Below are 21,635 nucleotides of genomic sequence, written 5' to 3'. Positions count from 1 at the left end.
TGGGTTGAGACCCACTGACTGAGAAGGCTAGAGCGTATGATTCACATCATTTTTATACTCATCAGCATTCACTCCCCTCCTGCCCTACAAGCAGCTGCTATCATTATATTTCTCATTTATTCTGATGTTAGCCCCTCTAAAAAGGCTCAAAGGACTGCAATATCATCCCCGGTCAGTCAGTCCACCACTTATATCCACAGTGTGTCAATAACAATTGGATTTGATTGCTATGAACACTGTTGCAGACTTTCATGGTGCTGAGAGGACAAATTTAAATGATTCTGGTTAGTTTTGATCAGATGTCTTCTTCTCTAGTCACACTTCACATGGTTTGGTAAAATATCTCATCAACTCTTGAATGGACTGTCATGACATTTAATATTTCATCATTTTGGTGGTGATCCATTTACTTTCACTGACTTTTTGGGTCCAAAGTTGAATATATCAGATACTTACAAACAGGCAAAACAAATGACATTCAATTGAAGCTCAGCTGTATTTTGTGTTTATTACTAATTTAAAAAAAAATGCTGTCAAGGAAATTGCTGTAAAGGTAGTGTGTTATAAGCTTTCAAATTCACAGATCTATCAGCCCAACTGGATTTATTGGATTGAATTTCATTGTCTCATTGGTACCCGAAGCAACCAACACAGCCCCATGCATTGTATTGACGTAGGATTGTTTTTGGCCCACTAAGTAGCCACCCTCAAGAGCCACTAGTGAGGCAGACTCTTATTTCCTTCATGCCTTATGCATATAAATCGACCAGCACTCTCCCATTTCTCTTCCGTAGTCGACCTGAAACCTTAAATAATAGAAACGAATATTTTAACGTATCCTGCTGACCCTTTGCATTTTGAAGGTTAGAATGCTTGAAATTCACCACTGTTACTTTCAAAACAAACTGTTTAAGTTTTAGTCACTTTCCTGCGTGACCGGCGACATTTACAACTCATAAATATTCGGGCTGCTGTTTCTGAATGAAGTAGAATAGAAAAATAAAACCATGTTGTGCCCCTCTGGATGTCTCCTCAATTTAAACACAAGGGGGGGCTGACTCTGTAGTTTTGTTGTTGTTTAAAAGCCATGCCCTGCCCGGCATGTGTGCCCCCTCCCCACCTGGAAGACTTGAGTTTGGTATATTGTAACAATAGATGGATGGGTGATGCCCAGTCCATGAGTCAGGCCTCCCTCATGAGAGCATGAAAGATCACAAGTGGAGTATGTGGCATTTTTACAAATATCTTGCATTTAATTATAATACACACAGTCCTGGTCATTCCAAGCATAAAAGTATTTGAAGTGTCACTTCAACGAAATATAACATATGCCTCAACTGCCTTTCTACACAGACCTTTAAAAGAAGAGATAATAACAAAACCCCCTTTTAGTGAGAATAAATCTATTTGGTCAGAACATATCTCATATGAGAAACACTGCTCTGTATATAAAGGTCAGGACATTATTTTTTTTTAAAGAAAGCGGAGTTGGCATTGACAAAAAGACTCAAAGAGTACAGGCAGTGATTTACGCAGTGGATGGAGGCCGCTTGGTGCTTTCAGCATTAATTGCCAAAAGCTTAAAGGCCACACAGTGATGGAGAACAGCTACTCCAATGTGGTTTGCAGGTGACGTATATAGAAGAAAATCTCACTCTGTGAAAGTACTGACAATGGCAGAGCTAGAAAAAAAATCCCATAACATGAAAAGAAAAGAAAAGAAAAGAAAAGAAAAGAAAAAAAAGAAAAGAAAAGAAAAGAAAAGAAAAGAAAAGAAAAATGTAGGAAAGGTAACTTTTATCTTTTACAATTGAACTGGATGACACCATGTCAGGCTTGGATGAATTTCCATTATCCAACAGGCTCTGAGATAGCTTCTCCAAAACATTGTACAGCCCTTTTCACAGCCTTCTTAAACAATTTCTGTCCTCTATTCCTCAAACTCTGAAACACATTATTGTGGTTTTCAGTCCATCTTCTTACATAAATGGCATTCCACGACTACACCAAGCGTCGTTTAAACAGAGCATCACAAAAGATGATTTTTCATTTGTTAGCAGGCATCTGAATCTTAGTTGGACAGCTTAGTGGTTAAATATTTACAAAATGTCGGCCTGATGTCTCTGTTCATGCTCAGCTTCACTGAAAATGAGAGCCTCCCTCAACTGATTCCCGAGTCATAAATAAAGCTTTGAATGAATGAATGAACATTGTAAGTCAGTTGCAAGATTTTGTCATAGGCCAACACATTAGTTTGTCTGTATTAATGTGCAGTAAATTGATAGTGAACACTAGCCAGTTTTTCAAACCACAATTACAGAACAGATATTTTTATCTTTAAGTGTTCTGAAAAAAACACTAGACTTGACTTTTGTAGCTGTGGATGCAGCGCCGGCGGCCAGAAATGGGATTTAACAAAAAGGCACTGGGGATTCATGATACATGAGAAGATAAAGTCGAAGATGGGCAAAAATATATCTATTATCTTTGAGTCAGTAAAACTTCAAGGCATTTCTCATGAGAAGTTATCTATTCTCAAACTCAATTCATTGTTCTTCAAACAGGAAAAAAAACTGCCCCTAGCTAAAAACAATCGGAGAAGCTGTGTATAAAACGTAAATAAAAACAAAATATGATTGGCAAATCCTTCTCAACCTTTAGATACAGTACAAAGACAAGATATTTAATGTTCAAACTGATGAACTTCATTTTTGTAAATCTGATGCCTGCAGCTTGTTTCAAAAAAGTTGGGACAGGTACATGATTACCATTGTGTTACATCAGATGAGAAGATAAGACTTTATTTATCCCTCACTGAGGAAACAGAATAGAATACACAATAGAATAATATAAGAATTAAAATTAAATTAAATAAAAATACTACTGCAGAAAATCAGATTGCATATAGACCGATGCGATTTATATATATATACTTTATAAATATGAATAAATAGGAAAATATCCCTGAGACATGTAGTTCAAAGAAGCTTGAAGTTCAAGTGGTGGTTTATGGATGTTTATTGTGAGAGAGAGCGAGATGGAGACAAACAGCAGTGTTACATTTATGTGATCTTTGTGTTAAAGAGTCTAAAAACCGTTGGAATAAATGACCTGCGACGGCGCTCCTTTCTACAGTTAGAGTGTAGCAAACAGCTGCTGAAGGAGCTGCTTATGAACCCGACAGTCTCATACAGGGGGTGAGTGGTGTCATCCGTGATTGATGGCTAACATCATCCTCTCACCCTCATCTCCTCTATGGAGTCCAGAGGGCAGGCCAGGACAGAGCTGGCTTTCCTAACCAGCTTTAGGTTAGTCTTTTCCTGTCGTTCTCTGCTTCCCACTCCCCAGCAGATCAGTGCAGAGAAGATTGCATCACTTTTTCATCTGAGGACACGGCTTGTTGAAGTTTTGAAAGTGAAATTCTTTCCCATTCTTGCGTGATACACAACCTCAGTTGCTCGACAGTCTGGGGTCTGTGTTGTTGTATCTCTTGTGTTTTATAATGCGCCACACATTTTTAATTGGGGGACATGTCTGGACTGCAGGCAGGCCAATGTATACCCACACTCTTACTGTTGTAACTTATGCAGAATGTGACCCAGCATTGTCTTGGTGGAATAAGCAGCGACGTCCCTGAAAAGGACATCATCTGGATGGCAGCAAATGTTGCTCCAAAACCTGCATGTACCTTTCAGCATTAATGGTGCCATTTCACTGAGATTTATTGTCCTGCATCATTACAATGGAGGTACAATACAATAGTCTTATTTATGTTGCTCACAGAGCTGAAAACCTGCAATTAAAACGTTCAACAGCAACCTGTTTTTCCAGAAATGGTGTCCCCTGCTAGTCTGTTGTCCTTATAAATAGCTGATAAATCAAAGTGTCACTGACATTACTGAAATCTAAGGAAATGTCATTTCCCTTTGATTCTGTGGGACAAGTGCAGGCTACACATATTGATTATCCATGTGATCCCAAAGTAATCCCTACTGTGAGGCTGATTACTTACTTTGATTCATTGATTGATGACTCCCTCAGTACTTACTGATGTATTGCGACCATGCTCTTTTTTATCTAAAGGTTGGCCTCCAGGGACATGGACGTCCCCATGGTGGAGGATTTCAGTATGACCAATAACACCAGCCATGAAACAGGACTAGCAAGACTAGAAGGCAGCAAAAGCCACGGACTCAACCACAGTGACCCGCTGGACATGTTTATAGGCATGGAGCTGCTTTATCGATTCAAATCTCTCTTCCTGCCTCTCTACTGCCTCATAGTGGTGGTAGCCGGTGTTGGAAACTCCTTCCTGTTGGCTTGCATCTTGGCTGACAAGAAACTCCACAACGCCACCAACTTTTTCATCGGTAACCTGGCAGCTTGGGACCTGCTGATGTGTTTGAGTTGTGTTCCACTGACTGTGTCGTATGCCTTCGACAGCCACGGCTGGGCCTTTGGGAGACCACTCTGCCACCTTGTCCCTTTGCTGCAATGTGCCACAGTGTTTGCATCAGTGCTTTCACTCACTGCCATTGCTGTGGACCGCTATGTTGTTGTAGGTAAGGGACTTTCTGCTTATGAGAAGTCTTTTCTTACACCCACTATTTGTAGGTTCTCAAAATTGGTTTCTTTGGAACCGTATGGTGTTGATATGAGAAAAGACACTGGTACAAAGCAATGCATGCTGTTTATTTTCCTTCTGATCCCATCTGGGGATACTGAGAGGACTGTATTTTTTCCCTTTCTATTTCAGCTCACCCAGTGCGGAGGAGGATCTCTGTGTGGGGTTGTGGTGCAATAACTCTGGGTGTCTGGCTTTTATCTCTGGCCCTGGCGGCACCTCCATCTCTCTACACGCGCTACCTGGACCTGCGACCCACCGGCATTGACCTGGTAGTGTGTGAGGAGTTCTGGCCAAATAGTGGAAACTTGCGACTGCTCTACTCTTGCTTCATTCTCACAACCTCCTATATGATCCCACTGCTGTCAGTCAGCATATCCTACTGTGCCATCACTGTCAGCCTAAAACGCTATTCGGTACCTGGGGAACCGTCCCACAGCCAGCAGCGCTGGAACCAAAAGAGGAAGAGGACCTTCACTCTGCTCCTGGCCTCAGTGCTGGCCTTCGCCCTGTGTTGGCTGCCCCTGCAGGTGAGTGTTAGATGAAGGCTACGGGTACTTTTCATGTCACTTAAATTGTTTCCAACATTTCCCTCACTTGCCTCCTTTCCTCATGGGAGGAGAGAGGACCGAGGAAATCTGTTTCAAGACAAATGAGACGTCCTTTTTTTCTGACGGCTGCAATGCAATTATCTATATATATTTAAATTATAACACAGAATTAAAACTTGTGGAGAGATTTGAATAATCAATAAAGTTAAACTGAAGTGCCCGCTTTTCTGGTCTGGTTTTGTGGTCTTCTGGACACTGAAAGCTATTTTTAGGCTAAATGTATCAGGGAAAACTGAAATGATGTAACATATGAAACCCGACGCTCAGGAATGATCAGCCTCACGTGTTTAAAACAGATCATGAAAAGAAAAATGTTTCTGAGAAATGAAGAAAGTTGTTTGTGGTCCTTTTGTTCACAGTTTTACTCGCTGGTGAATCAGAAAACAAACAAAATATAAAACTTGATGGTGACACACTTGAGTTTAATCTGTTATCTGTCTTCACTCCAGTATGAAACTCAGTCATGTTGTGATGTATCGGTTCAGTCTGATCCACTGCAGCGTCCAATCAATAACTAAGGGGGCCTGTTGGATGGGGAAAAGAGTTTCGTGAAGGCAGCTCTTGTGTGTCCTCGCTCCTCGCTCCTTGATCCTGGGATGGCCTGCAAGATGGCGGACATGAACGACTTCCGGTTCAAGCGAGGAGCAAGGAAACGACAAATAAAAGACATGAAAAGTACCCTATGTAATTGGAATCTGTTTGGGAGTTTGGCTTGGGAGGGAGGTCACATTAACATTCCTCAGTAGGTACCTGCCAGCAAATCATAAATTCAACTGCAAAGAAGAGATAAGAAAGAGTGAAGCTTTCACTGTCCATAAGATAATTGAAAGTAAATTCTGTGAAAGTATCAAAACGCTCGTTCCACTGAAAAATGCACACAGCCTTTATTTAGAAATTGTGCCTTCATACCTATGAACCTCTTCATGACCATAATATGAAACCTTTAAACTTTATTTGTCATTAACCACAGGCCATCATAGGGTCATTTTGTTCTTAAAACTCACATTACATTCACAGTGAGACAAATACATGCAGATTTCAGAGGTCAGGGTTTAAAGTGCAGCAGTATTGCACCATTGGTGGGCAGGGGATCAGCCCCCTGGCTGCCTCATGTTCGGAAGAAAGATAGAGGAAAGGTTGGCTTAACATTACTGTTAAGTTGAAATTAATTACGGCCAGGGCTATAACACATGTTTTTCTGTGTCACTGTGTAGGTGCTGAACCTGTTGCTGGACCTGGACCCAGACTTCCACATCATAGACAAGCGCTACATAAATGTCTTACAAGTCTGCTGTCATTTAGTGGCCATGAGCTCTGCGTGTTACAACCCCTTCATCTACGCCTCACTGCACAGCAAGGTGCGCATGCACCTGAAAGGCTACCTCTGTCCTTGTCGCACTCGCCAGCGGGGGATGGTGGAGAGAACGATGTCCAGGAGCTGATTTCAGAACTCGCCTCATGCGCAGTGCCCTGTCCCTGCAAAACAAGCTACCACCTGCAAACCTAACACTGATGTTAATGAAAATAAGACTACTTCCATTTAAATTAGATTTCTTCATGTATTTCCAGCTCCTCTCTTGTAGGGTGTCATTAGAGGCAATGCTAAAAAAGGCCACTTATGCCAAACAGGCGATGAGAAAGATCCAGACCAGACCGTAGATTAGAATGATGATGAAGAATATTAAGCCATCCACTGGGATCCCAGTGTTTTTCTTGGACAGCATAGCTGCTGTCATAGACACTAAGCAGATCCTGCAGCTTTAGAAGAGCATGCAGTGGCATAAACAGACCCTCAGGCTGTGGGGCTCTGCGGCAGACTCATGCTGGAGGCTGACACTAGGGGTGGCTACGCTGGTTACAGGGCCTGGTTATACTTAAACAGTAAACACGTGGCTGTGGGGAGCTGACCGAACAGTGAACTCTATCACCAGAAAATGGGCTACAGACCAAGAAGAGGATGTGCAAAAGAGACAATGTGATTGTTTCATTTTGCCCCTCTCCCTTTGGTACTGAATGTTCTTTAATCAATTAGATGTCTCTTGTATTACACATTTACATTACACTAGATTAATCATGTTGAACTACGCATTGCTTGCTATTTATATTGTTATTATAGTATTTATTCTCTATTATTTGGCTCCATGGTCAATGCATTTGTGTTTGTGCATATATTTATGTATATATACATAGTGTGGACAAATTGTTTGGACCTGGGTGAAAAAGATCAAAATGTAGCCTGCAGCAGTGGAAGATAAAGTCTACAGCCTATATGTCACCCTTAACCTGTTTGTAAAATGTAACCGAATTCATAAAGGTGTTATCTGAAGAACAAAGTCTCAGTGTTTTGTCTACTGGCCGCTCAAAGCGCTTTACAACACTTGTCATAGTGCAGGGCAGTCCATCAACAAACCAATCATCACCAAGACGGAAGGCAGGAATCTCAATTGATGAGGATTTATTCAGGATAAAAGGCATCGCAAGGAACAGGCAAAAGGCAGGATCAGGGAAACTCAACAGACGACAGATGATCACAACAGATGACACGACAAAGACTGAACTGAAGACTGGACTTAAATACACACTAAACCAACGAGGGGATGAGGTGCAAGGGTGGGGTGAGGTGGAGAAACACAAAATGAGGGTAATGTGTGGAAAACTACTAGGAACAGAGAAAAGGCTGATAGGCTGGAGAACACTGGAAACAGGTCTGGGCAAACAAAGGAGATAGACGGTGTGTGTGGGGGGGGGGGGGATCAGGCTGGTGAGGAGCACAAGAAATCAGGAGGGAAACAGCAAAAGACACCACATAAAACACAAATAAAATGAAACCATAATGGAAGGATTATGACAGCAAGTCAGCCAACTAACAAGAAACAAAACTCCTCAGTGTAGCTTTGGCACGAGCTGATAAGCCAAAGCTCCATCTCCAAATGTCACCTTTCAACAACCTGATTATTTTGTTGTCTGTTGCTCAGCAGCGTGCCCTGACGTCTCTCTCTAATTGAACCTTGAGACTGCATTTAGCGCTACTCAATTAGATTGTTGCCCTGATGCTCTTTCTGAATAGGTGTGTTTTGTTCTTTTGAAGGGAGGTTATTTGTTTGAAAAGATGATTTTCACCTGACTCCAATGCCACGCACAATGTCAATCCACAGCCCCTGCAACTTGGCATGGCAAGGCAAACGTTGAGACATGGTTGTATTATAAAGACTGGACGCCACATTCAAGGATGGCGCCCCCTCACTTGAATGAAAGTTACATCTGCATTGTGAAACCAACTGTATCGACCCATTAGTGTTTCTCCTGCTGGCTCCTGCCTACACATCCCCACTTGGCCTTCTGACTTTACCTTAGGATGCCAGAAAAATTATATATATAGTTATAAAAATATAAAACTTGTCAACAGTTTTACAGGTGTCTCTTTTATAATTGTGGTGTAGGGGAAATGCTTTGTGGGCACCCTGGAATTTTGCTGTTGCAATACCACAAGTGGCCACCAGCACAAAGTTTTTTTTGAGCGTCACCCTGCCAAAGTGACTCGTTTCACTGTCATAATTTGAGCCATTTGGTCCAATAACATTTGGAAAGTCTAGAAGAGCCGCATGATTAAATTATTTTATCCCCCTTCAAGTTAGCCAGGCGCTAAACCGGAGGTTAGCCGGCTCGGTCGGCGATCCAGGTATTTTCAAAGCCGGGAAGTCGAGCTGTTTTTGGCTTCAAGATACCACTGAGCAGCTTTCATAGGAATGAATGGGGCTCTGACTCCAACACTGTGTCCAGAAATAAAAGCTCCTTGAATAGATGCATCCCAAGTTCCTTCTTTATTTACACGGCACCAACGGATGTTGATAATGTGTCATCACTTCGCACGGCAGAATTTAGCGTGTTCACCCGGGTGTTACATTTAGATCAAAGCCGAGCCGAGCCGAGGTGATAAAAACCCGGGTCTCCTGCAGAGTCAATTGACCCGGGTGTAAATGTCGAGTTTACACATTCCCATTGCTCACAAAAGCCTGATCTTAGCAGGTTTCAGTAGGATTTTTGACCAGTGGAAAAGGGGTATTGTTATAATTTGATAGGAACAAACATAATCAACTCCAGTAAGAAGATTATGTTTCCCCCCATATCCATTTGTTTGTTTGGTAGATGGGTCTCGGTCCAGAAGACCCCATAAACTTTTGGTATGTATCCAGATAAAGGGACAGATCCAGGACTTCTTTCTGGCTTTCTTTACATTGCATATTTACGTGGCTGGTACCAATAGGTGAGTACATGCAGATCCAAAATCTGGTGATTATGGTTGAGCAGTTCTGGGTTGTTTAAAATTAGTGATACAGGGCTATCGAGTTTGATATTAAATTAGGCTTGCCTGAATTAAAGGGGACCGTTGGGCTTCGGCAGAGGTATACACTTTACTTAGTGCCATTCTTGGTTTTGCTGTTTTTATCAGTTAGGTGGAAGCAGTGATTTTGTTGTTCTGTAATGTTAAAGAAACGGGTCACCCAAATAAAATGCAATTTTGTCATTATATAGCAACACATAGTCAAAACAGTGAATAATGACGTGGTTTGTGTATCAGTAAAGCAACTAAGCTGTTGCAGCTTTGTTTCAGCCTTCTCCAAATCTTCGACAAAAAGTGACAAATCCGGATTATTGTTCTCCAAAAAGAAAATGTCACCTCATGCAGGACAATCAAAACCTAATTATTGCACCGTGGGTGTAAAAGTCCAATAATACAGTATTATCCTTCTGCCTCTCTCAGTCATCAGTAACACCCAGATGATGCCTTTGTACTAAGCTGTCAGAAATTTTGCTAATACAAGCCTGTCATAAGTGCACCACAGACACACAATAAATCATAAATACAAATAAAAAAAAAAACATGCTGTAGCGACGTTATTTTTCCCTTTTTGGAAAATCTTTCACAGCCACTTTAAGTGTTTGTATAAGGCTGAGAGCTGCTCCACTTCACTTGTGTCATATTAAAATACATAGATATACAAAGCTTGGTGTTTCAACAGACATAACGGTGGGTGTGTTCTTGCTCAGACGTGTTTTGGTAAACAAACTAAGCTCCTTATAGTACAGTGAGGATTAAGACTTGCTTGTCTTCGGGGCTACCAGATTTAACTATCCTTTTTATGGGCTGTAGCAGAGTGAAAAGATGTGAAAGAGAATATTTAAAAATTGTGCGGGCAATTATTTTCAGTCGACTGAAACAGTAAATCACCTCCATGACCTGAAAGTGGTCATTGCTTTAACAGCGTGAATGCACAGTGTGGATATTAAGAGCAGCTGTTAATCCTTTCAAGCAATGAATTGCAAATATGTTTTAATGTCATACAAATATAAAAAAGTTTCTGCAAACTGGCTGAATAATATTCTGCATAAAAGACACTTTGTGTGTATTTGGTTATGTCTCATGCACATAGCCCCACTGTTCACACCCGTGCAAGCAAGATGATGCACACCAGAATGCAGGCGACAACCACAGGCATTATATTTAGGCAGGTATATAAAAAACAAAGCTTGTTAGTTCTGTACATTCTAACAATACATGAAGTCGCGTGAGAATGTGTGCAGGAAATTTGGTTTAGCTCGGGTGTTTGTCACGTGCAGACGGAAAGCTTTGACATTTGAGTCAGGTGCAAAACATAATGGCATTGATTAGACATGATATAACTTTATGTCTGAGCAAAACTATTCAGATTTGCAATGCATATAAACTGGACACCGGTGATGAGTAGTGATTTCTTATATGATCCAATGCCAAGTAAATACAATACTGATACATGGATCAAAAGCTCAATAAAACATATTCTTTAGTTTTAAGAATGCACTGAACCCTTGTTGTTTGAACATCAACACACAAACTGAAACTGTATATCTACACACTACAGTCTTTCTCACGCTACCTGAATCAACCACCAGTAGGATGGTGTTTAAGTTTTTCCAGGGTAGTACAGGGCCGGCTCTAGCCCATTTGGTGCCCTAGGCGAGATTAGTCCCCCCCGTCCCCGCCAAAAAACACACACACACACACACACACAAAAAAAAAAACACGATCATGCCATTGAATGACATCTGAACCCTCACAACAGTTTTATTTGAACAACAACAATAAACTTTCAAGTCACTCTTTCCAGAATGTGTTTCTATTAATTTACAAATAACAGCACATCAGGCAATAACCACATCTGAAGCATACATTTTGATAACCACATTATTGTTCAGTAATGGCACTTACATAACTCAGCTGCTTCAAGCTGACTTTCAGAGGTGGGTGGTGGTTGATGTGGTAGCGCTGCTGCTGCAGGACGCCTGACTTGTAGCTGTATTCATACATACCCGCAGATTCCACTGGATACGGTAAGGCTGTGTTACGGCTGCGTTACGGCTCCGGTACGATTGTGCTCCGTCGTCCTCGTCCAGCAACCCCCACCAGTTGCATTTTGAGTCCGCCACAGCACAGCGTTATAAACACAACAACACCAAGTGTTCCCGACCAACGGATTAGAAGACCTTGTATTTGTCTGTTTTTTGAGGTTTTTGTGTTTGTATCAACACAGAGTGTTTTATTTTGAAAATCAACCGGATGTCTTGTTGTTGTTTCGTGTCTGACTTCCTGTCTGCTTTGTGCTAGAATTGCTGCGTTGCGTTGCGGCGTCCGCCAGAATAGAAGTCCTGCGTATCTGATCCGCAGGGCTGCGGACTGCCGGAGCTGGGACGCAGCAGACACGCAACGCATGCGGACCTGGTGGAAGTTAACACATAGACTAGAGTGCTATGGATCGGCTCAGCCAACGCAGCCATACCGTATCCAGTGGAATCTGCGGGATGCATCCATACTGCTAAGTTTGTTGTGTCATTCTGCTTCATTTAATAAATTAATTAATACGGTTTGATATAAAGTAGGTACTGTACAAATAAACTTTATTTTATTTGCCTAAAACCTAAATTTACTGTAGTAAACAAGCTTGTACCATTCAGTCACAACAACAACAACAACAACAATAATAATGATAATAATAATCATAACAACAACATAGCAGTGCATGAGAGACCACAAACAATTGGCTAAACTTACATGCTTCAGAGAGTGGTGTGGATGCTGCATCAGAAGGCCCCTCTCCAGCAGCTGTTAGGGGCGTCTGGAAATATGTGCATCTAGACAGATATAGAGTAGATTCACTTATTACTGTACAAACAAAAAGAAAACTACAGCAGACTGAATAGGACAAACAACTGTTGCAGCTTGCAGCAGTTTTTTGCATAAGTAGTGTGTTCAACATAACATTTATAATTACCTTATAATAAAAGATTCACTACTATTTCACAATAAACAACACAGAGTACAACCTGCACTGGTGGCGCATCCGGACGGGTTGGCCTCTACTTTGATTCATGAGTCATTTGTCCTTCTTAGTAGCTATCAGTGTCATTGTCTAGCATGTTAAGCCAGCGTTGCTTTATTTCAACCTAGCTAGCAAGCTTATACAAATGAAACGTCTTCACACAAAATGGCATTTAAAAAAAGATGACATAATGTTACCTTTATTTGGGATTTCTTCTTCTCCTCCTCTTTTCTTCTCTTTCGGTATCGCGCACCCGACGGCTCTGACGGCCGTTTCATCTCGCAAAATAAAACACACAACCTGTCTGTCACTTGACGTGACACCTATCTGACCCTCTGAGGTGCGCAGCCAATGACCACACGTCACGTGACTCAGCACCACAACTGAGAAACATGTAATTGTTCATCTGTTTCTTTATTTTGTTAATATTTATTATTTTAAAGACAGAACACGAAGGGAGGGCGCCAATGGGCATCGAAAATTATTATTGTTTTTTTTTTTTCTCCCTCGAGGGAGCCCCTCCAGCAGATGGCGCTCTAGGCGACCCCCTATATCGCCTATGCCTAGAGCCGGCCCTGCCATAGTACATAACAGTCCTCACATTAGCAAACATCATGATAGTGTAGTTACTCCCCACTGTGTCCCTGTTGATGATAAGGCACACATTTATCCCAAATTACCGAGTTTGAATGTCGATCTTTTACTTTGAAAACTGATCCAACTCCAACAGAAACATTTGGAATCAGAAGTATCAATATTTCTGACATTTAGGACACCCCCCACAGTCGAATGCAATCCAGCACAACAGTGCTGCCACATATTCTATATGTTTATTAGTGAGGTTGTAGTTAGTGATGGTGTTGTACTACTGGAGCGCATTATATTAAAATGTGTTTCTTAAATTCTGAGCCCATTATGTTAAGCAAACACCTCTCAATCTAATGTAGTCCAGTTCAACACCACTGCAAACTATGACCTCTTTGTAAAAGTAGAATTCATGGCCGAACTGTTGTATTGGATTGCATTGGACTTTACAGGTGTACCTAATAAAGTGGCCACCTAGTATTCGTACACAATATACTGTATGTATGTATGTGAAACATTAGTGAAAAAAGTTATTAAGGTGGGCAATGTAAAACTAATAAATATACGTATCTGGAAACATACTGTACAAGAAACACAAATGTTACACTCAAATAAACATGTATTTTAAACATTTACGACATATTTGAATAAGGTCATTTTAATGTAACTATGGCAGGATGTGTGTCTGCTGTAAATGAATATGAATATTTGAATATCTTTCTTATTGTTTTGCTAATGAAACCATCAAATCTTATGATAAACCACTTTGGGTTTGTGGTTCAGAAATGCATTAGGGCTCAGACAAATTGTATCTGATTATAAAGATTTGCTGTGTCATTAAAGACACACTTAATAACAGAGAGAGCAGCAGTAGAGCAGCAGTTAAACATAAATATCAACTGATTAGCAGTGATTGCTTATAATTGTTGAAGAAATTAAAAAGTATTTCCCCTTGAGTGCTGTTTTGTATGTCAAAGTGAGCCCTTCTAAAATAACTTCAGTCTAAGAATAGACTTGACTGCATGCGTAGTGCATCTAGACCAACCCTGCATTATGAGGCTATGAATCAGAACAGCTAATCAATGAAACCACATTGATTACCCAGAGAGTCTGGCTACAGCCTGAGCAAGCTCATTAAAAGAATAGTCTAGAGAAAATGGAACTGTAATATCTCGGGCCTAATGCCGCAGGATGATGGACTGCAGCTTTGAGGTGAACTTGACTGCATCTTTACATTTGCAAACATGATGTTGAATCACCTTTGCAAGTAGCGCTTCCTCAAATCGCCTCAAGCTAAGAGTACTGAGGTGAAATAATGAGGTGGTGGGGGAACATCTTTTGGGAACCTTTCTCTAGAATCTGACAGGGCTGATGAATTTTCACCTGTTTCAGCTTCTCCTAAAAGGTTGGCATGAATCTATGATTTCCTTTTCCTAAAACCAACCAACAAGCACTAGACTTTCACTCAGAAGACTGTTCGCTGTTCGTGTCTAGTGTGAAAGAGAAAGTCAAAAGCGAAAGTTAGTTTTTTAACTTACCTATGTAGGTAATAACTGCAGTTATTTACATAACATAAACGCATTTATAACATAAGTTACATAAGTAACATAGTTCTTTTGAGCTAAACAATGATGTTTTCCTAAACCTAACTAAGTAGTTTTCTTGTCTAAACCTAACCAAGGTTTTTTTCTTGTCTAAACCTAACCAAGTAGATTTCTTTCCTAAACCTAACCAAATAGATTTTTTACCTAAACCTAACCAGGTAGTTTTCTAGCTTAAACCTAACCAAACTGTGAGCAAACGACAAAGGTCCAGTGTGCATGTTGCTAGTACACTGCGAGGGTAATATTATTTTGGGAACAGTGATGTATGTCACTGGTAATCTTCCTATTCACTTGTAGACAAGAGGAAATCTTGCATTGTGGTCAGTGTTTCACACTTGCTCTTGTGAGTCTGCAGTAAGACCGTTAATGTGCCATTGACTCAAAATAAGCTTCAGTGTCCATATTCATCATGATGAGGGAACACATTATTCAGTGCAAATTTGTGGTAAGTTTATATATTAAGTTTGTATATTTTAACAGTTTCTGGACAAAGATAGAGGTGTATGGCACAGAAAAATAGGCAATATAAGACTTCATTGTAAATACATGTAGGTAGGATCAGTCATTTGGTTGTGGCCTTTTTACAGGATTTGTTGAAATAGGTATTCAACATTAAGCAACAATAACTTGTGCACAACCCTGCCTTAATAACAAAAAGTATACAACTAATGTCCAAAACCAATTCCATTTTTATCAATACACAGTAATAAGGGAACATTTAAATTTGAGTGCATGCAAAGTTGCATCAACATGTCAGTGAAATGTTCACTTACAACATAGCTCATTTGTTTTCCTACAGGTCCGCTCATCATGGACTGGTAAAAATAAAACATTACTAGTTAACATAATCCTGGCAGCAATTATGTTTCCACTTAGGCGTATTAGACAACATTTTGTAGGAGCTACCAGGAAGCAGAATTGCTGTATACTATATATAGACCACAGGCTCGACAGTAAAAGCTTTTAAATGAAGAGAACTGGTTGTACAAAGCTTGTTGACCAGGGGTTCATAGTGGATATACCATATGTGAAGTGCTCAGCTGGTGATGTATCGATGTGCACTAGAAAAAGCTCTGTTGATGCATCAAAGAGCCACAGTATGGATAATGGACAAAACATAAAACAGAGCAATAACAGCTGTTGATGCCCTGCCTCCTGTCTTTCTTTCTTTATTTCATTCTTTCTTTCTTTCTTTCTTTCTTTCTTCCTCTTCTCCAACTGCCTTTCTGCATTACCCTGCTTATTGTACACTACATTAACAGGAATAAGAATAAAAGTCAAACAATATATCACTTCAAATAAAACACACACCCACACACATACACTCTCACACACACGGGTTTCCTGATTGCAGCCTTTGCCCTCTTGACACAGGTGCTGAGCTGGATTTATGATTACCTTTATGTGTGTGACGTTATTGGTAAAGTGCTTGGATATATGAGTTTATTATCTCCCAAAGCCTTCCCTCCCTGTGGAAATGTGTATGCCATCTGCAAAATCACAAACTAAACAAACTTAAACCCAAGCACCTGTTCAAACCACTGGTTTATTTGGAGTTACATTCAACATGTTTCACTGACAGTCATGCTAATAAATGGCATGCATGTTTTAGAGTTAATGCACTTTTCGCTAGACCAGGGTCACATAATCACAATCACAATGTCCTCATATAGACTGGAGGGAAAACATGAGAGCTCTTCAACTCCTGCAGTGTCCAACCACAAACCAGAAGTGGCCGCCACTGAAGAACTCTCGGGAGAGCAGAAGCTCGGAGTGCAAACTAATTACAGAGTCCTGAGATGCGTATCATTTAAAAAGCGCCTCTTCTACAGGATATGAGGGAGAAAAAACAAAACATACAAAGGCGGCAACGTGGTTTCTGCCAAAGGACGTTGATTGTCTGCACAAAAGGTTGATTATGTGATGTAAATAATCCTGCTGCTACTTAGTGGCTGACTCTGAAAATGAAGACATGAGTTCAAATGGCTACAGCATTACGCATAATCATGTATATGTATGCACATACACACGCACATATACATACAAATGCACTTGTCCACCCACATATGTATAGCTTACTTTTTATATTAAATTGGTATTAGACTTCCCTCTGTTGTATGCAGTCAGAGCACAGTCTGTATCTGTCTGTGTCCTTCTGTGCCTCTTCCAGCACAGTTTCAGCTCCTCCTGGACTCCGTTACTGACCAGCACGTACAGCACCGGGTCCACCACGCAGTTCAGACTGGACAGCGCCAGCGTACATGAGAAGGAAAAGTGCATATTTTGTTCAAACTTGCAGTAACTTCCTAAGTCCTCGCTGAAGTAGAAGACAAGTGAGCGTATGAGCAGGAGGATGTGATATGGGGCATAGCAAACTGAGAAGATGCCAATCACCCCAAAGGACAGCAGGCGGACCTTCCTCTTAACCTGGGCATTCAGGCCGGGACTCTGACCAACAGTAGCCAGCACCCTCCAGTAGCTCACGGCCAACACCAGCAGGGGCAGCAGGAAGCCAACGCCCACTCTGAGTAGGTTGAACAAGGCGACAGGTTTCTGCATGGGGTAAGTCTCATAACAACGGTCCTGGCCTTTTTGGTCATCGTGAGCGTCTTTTAGATTATCATTGACCAGTACCATGATGTGCAGTACCACCACTGCCACGTAAACAGTGATGCACTGTGTCCAGGCGTAGCGTGAAGTACGGTGGGTCTTGGAGCGGAGCGGGTAGGTGACCATCAGGCAGCGGTCCACAGAGATGCAGCAGAGCAGGTAGATGCTGATGTACATGTTGGAATAGTAGAAGAAGCCAGCTACACTGCAGGCGGGTACTCCCAGCTGCCAGTGGTGGTTCTGTCGGTAATAATTCATCCAGAGGGGCATGGTGAAGAGGAAAAGCAAGTCAGAGATGGACAGGTTGAGGAGGAAGATGCCCAAAACGTTTTGCCGGCGCATTTGCTGCCAAATGGGGCCCACTGTCAGCACATTGAAGATCAGGCCAAAGATAAAAGCCAGAATGTAGACAGACATCAGGAGGTCACTGATTGGACTGTTGATGTCGATATCAACACACACAGTAGAGTTTGTGGATGTGACGTTCATTGTTCCTTTTGCTTTCTGTCACTTTCCTGGTTAGAAATTCACCTGCAGACATAAAAAGTTTCACAGTGAGTGTTCGTCTGTTAGGCCAAGAAAAAACATGAACCTACTCTAAGGATAGCTTGGACATTTTGTATCCTCCATCCTATTTCGTGGTTCAGTAAGCTCAAGGGATACAATCATTTGCCTGTCTCCATAATGTGAGGCTGTTTTGGCTCAACATATGCGGTCTGGGCCAAGAGTTAGAGCCCCCCCTAGAGAAGATACAGGCTTAGTCATGCTCTCTGACGATAACAGTTTGCACCCAAAGCACTAATGGCAACTGAGATTGCCAAAATCCCCTCCTCATTGCCTCAACTGCTCTGCGTGGAGAATCTCACGCTTTTACAGAAACTAAGCGCGTTAAGGAACTAATGCCTCATATCCGATGAATTCGACGTAGCAACTTCTCTTGTCAGGCCCCCTTGCCGACCAGAATACGTTATGTTAATGCTGCTATTTGCTAACTGTCTTGAAATTGTTGCACTCATTGCCCTGCATGCCCTAAATCGGCATGGCAAGCAGGGGAAGCACAGACTGAACTTGCAGAGTGAGCATTTGCATTTTACTGTAATCAGTGCATAATACAACTTAAGTCCAATTTATTGGCACAATAAGTATTTGTGATTCAACGGGAACAAAACAACTTACAGTCAGTTATGGCTAATTTAAACGTATTCTTACAGGGACTGAATGACGGTCCAGTTTAATGTCTTATGTAACAGCCCAAGCAGAACTGGGCGGCCTGGAAATCTCTCCCAGACAGGAGGGATTTAAATGTTTGATGTGGCTTGAAGGAACAGTAATGCGGACTCCATGCACTATATGAATTAATCAATTAATTCCCTCCCTGATTCATGCCGCAGATGCATGGTCAGCCCCAGTTCATCATAGAGCTGTGGGTGTGATTCCAGACGCATATTAGTTACCAGTCTGCGTTGTGTTCCTGTTTAAAATGTTCTGGCGCTGAAATTGCACTTAAAGGGGCAATAAATGACTGCCCACACATGTTAATGTCATCGGCCAAAAAGTCGGCAGCCAGAATCACTTCCTACAAACAAAACATATGGTTGCTATTTTTCATGTAAAATGACAAGAGCCTTCAACATCTACAGCATATGAAGATATTTTCTGACAATTTCCTGTTTCCCTCGGAGATGCCAGCATTAGGAAATTAAACCTGTGTTCTGTATCTTTATGGATATTTTTTCGTTTCCCCTCCAGGCTTCTCTCTGGTGTGTTTATACGCTCAGGAAGCATCTAATGCCATTAACGTCTGGACAGAGATAGGCTGTCCCAACCAAACTCAATAATGGAGAAGCCATTTGGACTCAGACCATCTTTAGTGAACGGTAATGTGTGCCTGCGTGTGTGTGTGTGTGTGTGTGTGTGTATGCCTCTGTATTTGCACATGTGTGTATGAAAATGGGTTTGATTTAATGGATTATTCACAACATTTTCAGATAAGGCCGATTGGGAAACTGCAGTGAGTGTGGTGTCGGAAAGTTTCGCACCTAAATCTCCAAACGTTTATGAAGTTATTCACAGGCTGCTGTTTAGTCATCAGTCTGCCTGGTATGACTAACCGCAAATTGGTCTTCCCCTCTTACTGACAATGGGCAAAGATGAGAAGTTGGTTCTCTTTACTTTTGTCTCTGCTTTGTACAAATAGTGTGTCTTCTTCATTTTTTCCTCTAGTCCACAGGTTTTCATTTTTTGGTATTTCTGTTTTGTTTTATTACACAACCCCAATTCATGCCTACCTAACACAGCTGGCCCAAGCTTCAGTCCATCCTTCATCCATCTGAGCCAACTATGTGTTTGTTAACATTATAAGCTGGACTAAGCCTGGTTGTTATTATACAGACTTGTCGTCAGCGAGGTTTTATAAGAGCGAAAACTTCAGCCGTTTCACTGAAGAGGAGGAATGTGCTGCATGTCGAATCTTCCTTTTTTGAACATGCTTTAATTTGTTTTATAGCTTGCCTCCCTAATGCCAAAGCTGTCTCTGAGGCGCCACAGTCCACCTGTAAAGATTGTTCCTCTGTATTTCCACTATTTCTTCTTGTTAGTGTTGCATGCTTCAACCTGTGATAGTGACCAACGGCATTAAACATTCAACTCTGCGGAGAATCAACATTTCTAGCCTAATTATATTTGCAACACTGACTCATACAGCCTCAAGCATGCTGTCTCTCCCTTGACAGCAGGCACCAGGGACAAAAAGAAAACTAGCAAAGAGAGTGAGGTTTCAAACTGACTTCATACTATCACCCTGCTTACCAAACTTTTTTTTTTCCTTTTTTCTTTCCTTTTTCACTGCTACTTTTCTGAAGTATTATATTGTTTCCAGACTTCTTACAACCTACACTTCTTGTAATCAACAATGACCTCACCTGTTGTTTGGCGTAAGGAGTGTCTCTTGATTGTAAACGCAGGATGTCCACTGAGTGAAGGGTTTCAGGAACATTCCAGGGTTGTGTCAGGATTGGCAGAGTTCAGTCCAGGATGGTCAGAGGACGAGCTTCAGTAGACTCCTCAGAGCTGCTGACACGCAGCCAAGCCACTACAGTCCCACATGGTACTCTTTATAGTAGATAATCATAAACTTGTACAATAGTTAGAGTGTAATGTTTTTTCTCTCTGTCTACGGTCTGCTTTGTTTTTTGTGGCTCTAGATGAGATAACTTGCCGCTGACAGCCGCAGTTGAAATGTCAGCAGGGAGTGTGGGGAAGAGACGAGGCGAAGTACAAAAAGGGGAAGACATGTGGGAGGAGGGAGGTTTGGTTTTGCACACGTGCACGGAGGAAGTATGCTTCAGGGGTGGGGAGAAATACTAGACGATGATGGACCAGACATGATGCAGATGTCAATACTCCTGAGAGGCGGAAAAAAATGAATCTTCCATCATCATCATGATTTATTGAAGAAGTGAAACTCTGCGGGCAGACAGCTACTGTAGAAAACATGTCACGTACCTTAACCTTCCCCTACCTATCAGTCTTTTCATTGTGTAACCAGGGAAATCATTAACTTTATTGGGGCAGCTTTCACTTTGTTATCTTTTTCTATTAGTCTTAACTTCCGTGACGTAGAGTTCTGGTCACTGCCGTTACAGGGAAACCGCAACACTTTAGTCATTTCACTCCCTAACTTTGAGTTTGAGAGGTGAACTGAGGCTGAGGATTTACATCAGCCACAGTACCGTGACCTGACTGCCAGGCAGAGGTATGAGCTGTGTGGTTATCAAACAGTTTACAACCGTCTGTCAGTGCAAAACCCAGAGCTCTTTTATGTTTATGAAAAGAATCTGTGACGGATGCCTGCTGCCAATCTGTTAATGTGTTGAGTAAACATTTATAGCAGCTGTAGATCTTGTGTATTTTCCTATGAGGCAAGAATGCATACCTGAGGTCAGCTCCAGATAGCAGAGGGAGGCAAAGAGGAAGATTGGAAAGAGGAAATAGTTATTAATTTTTTCCGATGAGTCTAATGGTAAAATATTTGAAAAGGGGCTTTCTAGCCTCACCTCCCCTCATTCATCACGTTTTTTTTTTTTTCTCTGTCCATACAGGCCATGTTAGTATTTCAGAGTCTGGCATTGTGGTAGTGGATTATATAAAGATGGATTCGATGGGTTTTGATGAAAATACAAGAAAATGGTGTCAGTGAAAGTGTCTGGGGTACCTCTATTAGTTCAGGTTTCAGTTTATTTAAAAA

The 21,635-nt window shown here is 41.4% G+C and overlaps 2 protein-coding genes across 2 annotated transcripts; one reads left to right on the top strand and one right to left on the bottom strand.

The window, feature by feature from the left end:
• The first annotated feature begins 4,087 nt into the window (after nt 1-4,087).
• LOC311255951 (prolactin-releasing peptide receptor) lies at nt 4,088-7,530 on the top strand. Its single transcript, XM_084350659.1, has 3 exons — nt 4,088-4,562; nt 4,757-5,154; nt 6,450-7,530. The coding sequence occupies exons 1-3, from the start codon at nt 4,100-4,102 to the stop codon at nt 6,675-6,677; spliced, it is 1,089 nt and encodes a 362-aa protein (XP_084206785.1). The 5' UTR covers nt 4,088-4,099; the 3' UTR covers nt 6,678-7,530.
• An 8,786-nt stretch (nt 7,531-16,316) lies between these two features.
• gpr184 (G protein-coupled receptor 184) lies at nt 16,317-20,602 on the bottom strand. The gene is made up of 2 exons (XM_084350962.1): nt 20,311-20,602; nt 16,317-17,920 (listed from the first exon to the last, which is right to left on the bottom strand). Exon 2 carries the CDS (start codon nt 17,876-17,878, stop codon nt 16,862-16,864), a length of 1,017 nt encoding a protein of 338 aa, XP_084207088.1. The 5' UTR covers nt 17,879-17,920; nt 20,311-20,602; the 3' UTR covers nt 16,317-16,861.
• Between the last annotated feature and the right edge of the window lie 1,033 nt (nt 20,603-21,635).

The sequence above is a fragment of the Pagrus pagrus genome, assembly GCF_965226575.1.
Source record: "Pagrus pagrus genome assembly, chromosome: 4".
NCBI lineage: Eukaryota > Metazoa > Chordata > Actinopteri > Spariformes > Sparidae > Pagrus > Pagrus pagrus.
Note: the sequence above shows the minus strand (reverse complement) of the source record. Positions and strands in the feature narration are given on the sequence as shown.